Source organism: Leptonychotes weddellii, unplaced genomic scaffold, assembly GCF_054177405.1.
Source record: "Leptonychotes weddellii isolate Sample4059 unplaced genomic scaffold, ASM5417740v2 HiC_scaffold_5909, whole genome shotgun sequence".
NCBI lineage: Eukaryota > Metazoa > Chordata > Mammalia > Carnivora > Phocidae > Leptonychotes > Leptonychotes weddellii.
The window spans coordinates 1-10,587 of NW_028027436.1; the positions used below are offsets into that span (position 1 = coordinate 1).

A 10,587-nucleotide genomic window follows, 5' to 3' on the forward strand; every position below is an offset into this window, starting at 1 on the left:
GAGGGTAAGGGTGAGGGTGATGGTGAGGACCAAGGGGAGGACCAAGTGCAAGGCCAATGTGAGGACCACAGTGAGGGCCACAAAGCAGGCCCGGCTGGGCTAGGACAGGGGTGGGCTCCCGGCAGCGGTGTGGCCAGGCTGGGGTCAGGCATCCCCCACGACCTACTCTCCAACCTGCCTCCAGAGCCATTTCTTCCTGAGAAATCGTAATCAGAGCTCAAGCATAAGAAGCTGGTCAGAGCAGAAGTGTTCCAGCGCATGGCTCTCGCTGTGGGGTCCCCGTACGCCGCGGGTCCCGGAGCCCCTTCGAGACCGAGCAGTCAGAACCCATCTGCATTTTACGCACGCATCACTCTCGTGGCGCCGAGCCGAGAACCGCTGTGTTTGGTGAGGCTGGTTGTTGGAGGTTCGCACCCTGTAGCAAACACCACTCCCCTTCCTGCACTGTGTGTGTTGTGGGTTTCAGAGAACAGTTTTTCATTAAAAACATGTCTCCTATGTTAGCATAGCCTGAGCTTATTATTAAATGCACTAATATACATTTACAATTTCTGCTTTGATAGCAGTAGATTTCTCCTGTAGAGACTGAGGCTGACGTCTGCGAGTGTTGAGAGGCGACGTTGTTCTGCGGCCACAAATCCCCCAAGGAGCCCCAGAACTGCCCGAAAACGTAGCGCAACAGCATCACACAAGAGGGCGCGAAGCTTCTGAGCAAAAGGCTTGAAGACTCGCGGTTCATCAGCCAGAGTTGGGCAGCATGTGGCAAGGTATCCCCAGAGTCACACACCTACATCTGTGGTTTTTTAATTTTTCTTTAAGATTTTACTTATTAGAGAGAGAGAGCGTGCGCACAAGCAGGGAGAGTGGCAGACAAGGGAGAGGGAGAAGCAGACTCCCCACCGAACAAGGATCCTGATGCTGGACTTGAGTCCAGGCTCCAGGATCACAACCTGAGCCAAAGGCAGACACTTTACCAACTAAGCCGCCCAGGCAACCCCACATATGTGTGTTTTCACATGCACCCACAGACACACATATTCCAGATGAAAACTCAGAGAGAGTAGCAGAAACACCCAGATCTCACCCGAGAGACAGGATCCCGCCCTGCAGCTCAGAGAGAGGAGCAGAAAGGCCCAGATCTCTCCCCAGAGACAGGATCCCGCCCTGCAGCTCACAGAGAGGAGCAGAAAGGCCCAGATCTCTCCCCAGAGACAGGATCCCGCCCTGCAGCTCAGAGAGAGAAGAATGATCCAGATCTCTCCCCATAGACAGGATCCCTCCCAGCAGCTCAGAGAGAGGAGCAGAGAAACCAGATCTCTCCCCAGAGACAGGATCCCTCCCTGCAACTCAGAGAGAGGCGCAGAAAGACCCAGATCTCACCCCAGAGACAGGATCCCTCCCAGCTGCTCAGAGAGAGGAGCAGAAAGACCCAGATCTCACCCAGAGACAGGATCCCTCCCAGCAGCTCAGAGAGAGGAGCAGAAAGACTCAGATCTCTCCCCAGAGACAGGATCCCTCCCAGCAGCTCAGAGAGAGGAGCAGAAGACCCAGATCTCTCCCCAGAGACAGGATCCCACCCTGCAGCTCACAGAGAGGAGAAGAAAGGCCCAGATCTCACCCCAGAGACAGGATCCCTCCCAGCAGCTCAGAGAGAGGAGCAGAAAGACCCAGATCTCTCCCCAGAGACAGGATCCTCCCTGCAGCTCAGAGAGAGGAGCAGAAAGGCCCAGATCTCTCCCCAGAGACAGGATCCGCCCTGCAGCTCAGAGAGAGGAGCAGAAAGGCCCAGATCTCTCCCCAGAGACAGGATCCCGCCCTGCAGCTCAGAGAGAGGAGCAGAAAGGCCCAGATCTCTCCCCAGAGACAGGATCCCGCCCTGCAGATCACAGAGAGGAGCAGAAAGGCCCAGATCTCTCCCCAGAGACAGGATCCCCCCCCTGCAGCTCAGAGAGAGGAGCAGTGTGAGAGGTCAATGAGGTTCTGGTGTCAGGCAGGAGCCTGGGTCAGGTAATGATAGACATTTGAGATGGACTGTAGTTTCCAGATAGCCCTGTGACCAGTGTCATCTGAGGAAGCCCCAGAACCGATAAAGAGGAGGCCAGCAGGGCCCCAAGACCGATTAAATCCCTTACAAAGGGGAGGATTTTGGCAGCATACTGTCAGATCTTCAGACATGACCCCTCTCTGTCTGGCCACAGAACAAGGAGCTGCCACCAAAGGCTCTGCCCCTCGGATCCCCAGCGGAACCGACCTCCCTCCGTGCTTGAGCATCAGCAGCAGGACATGCCGAGAGCTGACCGGGGCCGGACCGAGGCCTTGCCTCTACCGTGCGCCCACAGACTGACTTCACATTTGGTTCGTGAACTTCCTGCCCCCTCGGTTACCTTGTTTGTTGTGTGGTTTGTTTTCTGTCCAGATCTGTGTGCCGTGTAAGAAGCCAAATTTAATCACCTGGTGAAATGTCACTGAGCTTGGAATCCTGAGCCTGCTGTATAATTGGGACTAACTTTCCTTTATTACTGAATAAAGCTGGCCTTGTGACGACACAGCTCGTGTGAGCGCATTCACAGTGTGCTCATGACGCGCGGAGAGTCTAGGTCTCACCGGGAACCCTCAGTGGGTCAGGGGCAGTGTCCTCGATAAACAGGGCCGGATATCCACATGCAACATAGCGGAGCTGGAGGCTTCCGCACACCATGCCCAAAAATTAAGTCAAAAGAGATTAAAGAGGTAACTGTAAGACCCAAAACTGTAAAATCCCTAGAAAAAAACACAGGGAAAATTCTCCTTGACGGTGGTGTTGGCCATGATTTTTGGACATGACACCCAAGCACAAGTGATAAGTCTTGTCGGGAGGGGGGACCACACGGTGAAAAGACAGCTAGAATGGGGGAACATATTTGTAAACCACATGGCTGACAAGGGGTTAGTGTCCAAAAGGAACTCATGCAGCCCAAATGGGGAAGAAAAAGAAAGGGTCAAATTCACAGTAACAGAGAGTAAAACGGTGGCTGCCAGGGGCAGGGCGACGAGGAGACACTTCCCAAAACTCCCTGCATTGTGTACTTCACACAGATGCAGTTCACACCGCAAAAGAGATCATTTTTTTTAAAAAACGATACTGTGAATGATCTCATCACAATGAATTTGAAAACTTAGATGATGCAGACAAGTTCTTAGAAAACACAGTCACCATTTCAATTCATACCTGCAAAACTCAGTAAACTCCAACAACCAGTCGTGATTTTTATTTTTAATTTTTGGGGGCAGAGTGTGTGGGCAGGGTGGGGGAGGGGCAGAGCCGGAGAGAGAGACAGAGAGAGAGAATCTCAGGCAGACTCCTCGCTGAGCGCAGAGCCCCACGCGGGGCTCAATCCCACGACCCCGATCATGACCTGGGTCAAAACCAAGAATCGGACACGCAACCAACTGAGTGAGCCACCCAGGTGCCCCCATTTGTGATTAAAAACACACACACACACACACACACACACACACACAGAATAACCAAAAAAAATCCAGAACAAAGAAACGTCTTAGCAAACGAAGACTTCCGGTCATGAGAACTTTCTCAGCCTGAGAAAGAGTACCTACCAAAAAATCTCAGCAGCAGGGGTCAAGCGGTAAAACAGCAACAGCCCCTCCTTGAGGATCAAGAGTGGGCTGAGGTGCCACCTCCCCACTGAACTCAACACGTGGCGGAAGGGCAGGGAAACGGTGAAGGCGTGTGGGCCGCCAGAGAGACACGAAACTGTCGCTCATCCTCAGATTACAGGACTGTCTACGCTCCCCTGCACCCCCTACAGAAGAGAATCAGTAAGAACCATGTACAGTTTTGCAAACCTATTCCTATACATGCATGAGGAGAACTTAGGCAAGTGCAGTTTCACAGAGGGGCCATTTGCAGTAATAATACAACTGTTTTTAAGACCACATGGGTGAATTTAACAAAAGATAGGTAAGAACGTTAGGAAAATGATACAGCTGCTGTAAAAGACATTAAATTAGACTTCAATAAATGAAGGGATCCGTGATGTCCATGGGCTTGAAAAATCAAGAGCACTAGGATGGCCACTCCCCCCAGCTGGACAAATTGAATGCAGTTGTGTGTGTGAGTGAGCATGTGTGAGAACAGAGCACAAACAATGTGCTCACATTCACACGGAGGAGCAAAGCCCCAAGAGCCAGGATGCCCGATAAAGTTGCAGGACACAGAATCAATATGCAGAAATCTGTTGCATCTCTATACACTAATAGCAAAGGGAAGGAACAAAACAATCCCGTTTCAATTGACTCAAAAAGCATGAAATACCAGGGATAAATTTAACCAAGGAAATGAAAGACCTGCACACTGAAATCTGTAAGTCATGGACGAAAAGAGCTGAAAACACAAGGAAAGGGAAATATATACCATGCTCACGGACCGGAAGAATTAATGTCGCTAAGACATGCATACTACCAAATGTGATCTACAGGTTCAGGCCAAGCCCTAAAAAATCCAATGGCATCTTTCAGAGAAAAAGAGCAAACAGTCCTAAAATTGGTAGGGAACGATGAAAGGCCATGAATAACAGCCACAGCAATCTTGAGAAAGAAGAAGAAAGCTGGAGGTGTCGGACTTCCCGATTTCCGGCTGAATTACGAAGCCAGCGTACCCACAACAGTATAGAACTGACATTACCAGAAGACGCGCTGAGCGTGGAAGGGCCACCAGCAAGACAGAGCGACCGTTCCGATCTGCCTGCCGGATCCTCTGTGCCTGGGGCCCGGGCAGGGTGCCGCGTTTCCACACCAGTTGGCTGTGTGGACATCTGCCTGCTGTGGAGGGTACCAAAGTGCCCCGTCCACCACTCGGACCCTCCCGGGGCATCGGGCCACAGTGAATGACAGCTTACTTCCTGGAACTCTGTACTCGGTACAAACTGAGGTAGACAGAACCACAGGGGGCTTTCTGGCACCAGCTCCGACTCTCAGAGATCAGCCTACACACACTCAGAGGCAGACGTCCCCTCGGATCCCGGCCGTGTGCTCCTAGGAGCCAGAGATTCTTGAAAGCACCAGGGTTTCTGTGAAAAGGGCCTCGGTCTGTCCAACAAAGGGAGCACTTCTGTTGAACGGCAGCTTCCGTTAAAAAGCCCCGAGGTAGAACACGGACTGTGTGTTCATCTGGGTCTGAGCGGAATAATCTCAGGTCCCAGTGACCCGGAATCCTGAAGACATTAGAAGACACGGGATCTCAAAGGCAGCATTTCACTGGGAAGCTGTCCGAGCTAGCCGCCAACCACCGTGGCTGACCTCCCTCTTGTTTGCTCCCGGCTCCCAGCACAGGGGCTCTAGGTCCCACCCACGCCACTGCCCACACTCTGCAGGTGGGTCCACAGACCCTGAGGAGCCCGGAGTGTCTTCAGCAGCAGCGCAGGCTCTGAGCATGCACACCCGTTGTGTGAGGCTGGCTCCCAGGCCCTGGGTCACACACTGAGGGGCGCTGAGCGGCCCTCGGCTGCACAGGAGACCAAACCCTGACTGGGCCCTGGTGTTGGTCTGGAGACCAGCCAGTGGGTGCTGAGGGGGGTACACACTTGCAGGACTTACCACCACCCCATGACGGCCCAGGTGCTGGCATTAACACGGTTTCCTGGTAACCTCTCCCCTCCGAGGATATAAAGGGGAGCCAGAGCTGAGGGGCCTGGGGCTGCAACCGCTCCCAAGCCCTGTCCTCCACCGTCTGCTCCAGACCCAGTGCTCCCCTGCCGTCCCAGCACTCTGCGGCTAGGTTTCACCCGGTGTGCTCTCAGTCTATCTGCTCTACCCAAAGTCACATCCCACCACCTTCCGCCCAAAATGAAACCAGAGGTCCACACAGGCTGCTGGTGGGTCACGCTTTAATAGCCGCCCCGGAGCATCAAGTGGGACACCCTGTAAGCATGAGGTTCACATTGCAGGGGACAATGGAAGTCAGTGGTTTAAGGAGGGGGGAGTCAGCTGTCAGGACACAGCAACATCTCAAACCAGCAGCAAGGAAACCAAGCAGAAGCTCCTCCCCGCACCCTGAGCAGCCCCGGGGGTGGGGCGCATGCTGCCGAGACCACGGAGCACAGGTGGGGACCCCACCTGAAATGCTGGCGGGGCCCCCCACAGCCTGCACATGGTAAGGCAGTTCCCAGGGCCCACCTGTCCTTTCAGCCAAGCCCAAATGGGAGACGGGTGCAGGCAGCCCAGGGGCAAGGCTCTGGACTGTGCTTGTCCTGGGCGGGTGGCTGAACACCCTCTAAACCCGGACGGCTGGGGTCTTGTCCATCCTCATCTGGCAGAAGCTGCAGCTCAGCTCAGCCCAGAAGCAGGTGCAGGGCCTGCTTGTCCTCACCCCCACGCTGCGGGAGGGCTCCTGCCCCTCCTGGCCACAGGGCGGCCGGGAGAGGACAGCCCGAGCTGGGCATCGGACCCTCTGTGGGAAACGTCCGGGCCATACCTGCACACCCACGATGCCCGCAGCCTGGGAGGGCCACGACACTGGGGGGCCTCCGGAGGGTGTGTGCATTAACCAGACAACCGTGGGAAGCGGGGGCCAGCCTGCAGAGCGCAGCAGATGGACAGGGCGCTCCGCGGCCCCTGGCAGCTCCAGAGCTACTTGGTGGCTGTGGGCCACCAGTCCGGCACGGAGGCAGTTAAGGCCACCTGGCCACTCTCAGCGGTCCTGATGTGGAGAGGGCCCTTGATTTGCTCTGACCGCAGCAAGGCCAGGCCCACGTCCCCCTGGCCTGCCCTGTACTTGCCGGCGGCCTGCCCGGACGCAGTGAGCACCGGGGTGCCAGGGCTGACGCCGCCGGGCGGGAGAGGGCCCGACAGCCGCACCGGGAAGAGGCGCTTGCGGATGACGCCCATGTGGTGGGTGCGGGCCGTCAGCTCCTGACCGATGTAGCAGCCCTTGGTGAAGCTGACACCATTCATGAAAGCCAGGTTGGACTCCAGGGGCAGGGCCACTCCTGGGGGCAGGTCATGGATCCCCTCGGGAACGCCTGTGGGGTGGAGGGGGCGGGTCCCTGAGCGCTGAGACGTCCGCGGGGCTGGGGGCGGCCCCTCCCCTGCACCACTCCCCGCAGGGCGCGCGCTCTGCGCCCTATCCTCTGGCACAGGCGGGGGATGGGGGCTGACGAGCTAGCGCTGGAGCCGACCCTTCACCCCGGCCCCCCACGCAGCGAGCCCCCGCCGCCCCCCGCCCCCCAGCACGGCCCGGGCCGCGCCCACACCTTGCTGGTAGCGGTGCCGGTGGTAGTCGCGGAGGTCTCCCAGCCGGCCGCCGGGCACCAGCGCCAGGCCCTCGTCCTGGGTGAGAAGCCGCCAGCCCATGCGGGCGGTGCGGGGGTCGCGGGTGAGGACGGTGGCCCCCTCGGCCCGCTCCCGCAGCGGCGCAGCCCCGCCGGCCTCCGCCGGCGTGCGGGGCAGCACAGCCCACACGCGCAGCTCGGGGCGCGGCTCCACCGTGACCTTCCGCCGGATCTTGTACAGCGCCAGGTGTCTCTGCAGCGCGCCCAGCGCCGCGCGGTCGCACTCCAGGAGGAAGGCGGGTGCCTCGTCGTGCTCGGGGAGCCTGCGGGCAGAGACGGGGGCTCCTGAACGTGGGGACGGCTGCGCGCCGCTCTCCCCGCAGCCGGCGCGCTGGAGCCCCCGAGTCCGCTGCGGGCCGCGCCGCACCAGGGCGCGGCCGAGCTGCTGCACAGCAAGGGGCAAACGACTGGGTGGATGAGACGCGATGGGTCGGCAGGTAGACGGCGGGCCGGGACCACAGCGCTGGGCGTCCTCACGGAGAAAGGCGGAAAGCTACCGGCAGCGGCCCGATGGCCCGGAGGCCCTGGCTCCCCCAGCTCCACAGAAACCACACGTCCTCGGGGGTGGCACTCGGCTTTCAACAGGGGCAGAGGCTGGGGGAGCTGGCAGGGCAGCAGACACATCGCGCAGTAGGGGATGCCCATGCCCACCGCCCACTTCCCTAGGGGAGCCCGGGAACCCAGTCAGGGCCCATGAACATCCTAACCCACACTCTGGGCAGCCACTCCCCCTGAAGTGACCCTGGAACCTGGTCACCAGTGCGGGAACCAGGTGGGACAGCGGCAGTGCTTATGGACAGATGAGCCCAGAGAAGAGCCCAGTGCAGGTGACCTTGGTGTAGACGTTCAGGACCCACACCACTACCTAGCTGGGGTCCTGGTTGTAGATGACGACTGAACAAGGACCCATAGCCCAGAGGAAACTGAGACAGGAAGTGAGTGAGACAGTCCAGGAGTGTGTCAGAGAAAGGCCATCAATTGGTGCACCAGGCCCTCCCCCAGAGCCCACCAGCTGGTGTCCCCGACCCCTCCCCCAGAGCCCACCAGCTGGTGTCCCCGACCCCTCCCCCAGAGCCCACCAGCTGGTTCCCCCAGACAGGACAGGCTTAAGTGCTGCCCGGGAGGAACCAGTCACCCTCAGAGGAAAGAGCTGCAGGGGTTTGCTTGGTGCCCCACCTCTGGAAGCTCTGCCTATAACGCACACCCTGTTGTGTCCACACTCATCCCTGTAAACAGGAGCCATCGCTCCACCCTGATGAGGTGGACAGAGCCAAAGGGCGTCAGAGTGTGTGAGCCCAATCCCACCCCACTCCCTCTGTTCGACCCTCCTGAGATGACCACCCCTCAGAGAGGTGCGAAGGAGAGGCCGGGTGAGGAGCTGGGGCTGAGAAGGGAGGGTGTGCTGCACCCGGGGAGAAGGGGACCCCGTGGTGACGGAACAGCTGTCCTCATCGAGGTGACATGGCCCACACGGGAGTCACAGACATCTGCGCACAGGTACACGCACACGCAAGCACTTGGAGCCTGGGAGGAACCTGCATGCGCTCTGTGGTGGCCCACGCCCCACCGGATTGTCACCCCAGACTACAGAAGGCAAGACACTGCGTGTGGGACTGGGGGAGGGGTACTGGGGGCCTCCCTGTTCCGTTTTCTGCTTCCTGTGATTCTACAATTATTTCAAAAGAAAAAGTTAAAAAAAAAAAAAAAAGGAAGAAGCTGCCTGGGAAGGCGGGGCTCGGGGTGTCTGTGGGGGTCAGAGGAAAGCGGTAAAAGGTCATCCTCCACCATAAGCCTTTCCCCATCGTCAGGAGTCCCAGCCACATGCAGGTACATAAAAGCAGCCGACAGAGACGCGAAACGCTGGCATGGGGACCGATCAAGCATGGGGGGGCACGATGTGAGGTCAAGGGGGAGCACGCACCTCTGCAGGTCCCGGCCGGGGAGGGAGCTGACCCAGTCAGGGCGATGAGGCAGGCCACAGCGGGCAGGGCCACGTTCTGTGTGTCACGCAGCCTCTGGGACCAACAAAGCTGCAAAGCACCCCTGCTCCCCTGTGCCCCCAAGTCAGACCGTCTGCTGGCCCTGCCACAGCTGAGGAACGGGGGCCAGGTCAGCAGGAGAAGGGGCGACCTAAGGCGAGCCTGTGCTCAGGGGCTGACGTGGGGGCTGGGCCGCTCTGGGGGGCCATCCTGGGCACAGCAGGGCACTGAGAGCACCCCAAGTCCCAGCCCATTCAATGCCAGGAGCACCTACACCCCCAGCCCTGAGTCACAACCGCAAGTGTCCCCAGATGTTGGACAGTGCCGCCAGATCAGCTTTATCAGACAAACAGGGAATCCTGTCTTTAGCCAGAGTAGCTCACTAGCGCTGCAGAGGCCATCCCTACCCTAAACGTCCCTCGCGGTCTGAGACTGCACAGGGTGCCCTGCATTCGTATTTGCTAAGCTCAGCAAGCCTCCTGGGGGTATAAGTGCAGCCACGCAAGAGGGGGGTGGAGGGGCCTGGCCAGCAGGGGACACGGTGGCAGCGTGACCCCAGCCGTCACCTTCACCCGTGCCCAGGGGGGCGGAGGCACCCTCTGGAGGAGGCCATGGCAGGAGTGCTGCTGCCGAGTGAGGCCACACAGGGGCAGGGAGGTCCTGCACGAAGTGTCCCCGGCCCACTCTCTGCTGGTACACAGGGGCCGGCGGGCACCGGCCAGGAAACAAGGCAGCAGAGAACCATCCCCATGCTCAACGGCAGCCCAGACACCAGCAGACCGACGTGAGGGCATCCCAGCGAAACCAGCACAGCCAGGAGCAGAACCCAGAGCATCTTGTACGCGGCCAGCACCTGAGCAAGGCCTCAGGTGTCAAGGAGTAAGAAAAGGCAGCCTTCGCCTAAGGAGAGAAGCAGACAGATGTCACATCCCACCAAGGCCCACCGTTCAAAACACATAGGAACACTTGAGCCTCAACAGTAAGGAAACAACCCGCTTAAAACGGGCTAGAGACATCTGTAGATGTAGAGATGTAACAGACATCTCCCCCAAGAGAATACGCACATGGCAAAGAAGCCACGCCCGGCTGGTGGGACCACAGGACAGGACAGCCGCGCTGGACACAGCCCGGCGGCTTCTTACAGAACAAAACCCTCTCTTACACTACACAGGAGCCGAAGCCACGTCTGCACCAAATCCTGTTTACCCACAAGTCGGAAGCCCCCAAGCTGTCCTTCAGAAGGAGAGAGCCTACATAGACTGTGGTCCCCCCAGACGACGAAC

General features: G+C 58.5%; 1 protein-coding gene and 1 long non-coding RNA gene across 2 annotated transcripts; one reads left to right on the forward strand and one right to left on the reverse strand.

Moving 5' to 3' along the window:
- Positions 1-14: 14 nt before the first annotated feature.
- On the forward strand, positions 15-2,546 carry LOC115944369 (uncharacterized). Its single transcript, XR_004078922.2, has 2 exons — positions 15-767; positions 2,199-2,546. It is a non-coding gene; the product is annotated as an uncharacterized LOC115944369 (long non-coding RNA).
- A 3,319-nt stretch (positions 2,547-5,865) lies between these two features.
- Positions 5,866-10,581, reverse strand: IBA57 (iron-sulfur cluster assembly factor IBA57). Its single transcript, XM_081811152.1, has 3 exons — positions 9,247-10,581; positions 7,248-7,588; positions 5,866-7,016 (listed from the first exon to the last, which is right to left on the reverse strand). Exons 2-3 carry the CDS (start codon positions 7,345-7,347, stop codon positions 6,625-6,627), a joined length of 492 nt encoding a protein of 163 aa, XP_081667278.1. The 5' UTR covers positions 7,348-7,588; positions 9,247-10,581; the 3' UTR covers positions 5,866-6,624.
- Between the last annotated feature and the right edge of the window lie 6 nt (positions 10,582-10,587).

Excerpts from the sequence above, each read along its gene's own strand:
- IBA57 (XM_081811152.1), bottom strand. The coding sequence starts at position 7,347 with ATGGGCTGGCGGCTTCTCACCCAGGACGAGGGCCTGGCGCTGGTGCCC. Across the intron at positions 7,017-7,247 it reads CCGGCACCGCTACCAGCAAG|GCGTTCCCGAGGGGATCCAT; the intron begins GTGTGGGCGCGG and ends TCCACCCCACAG.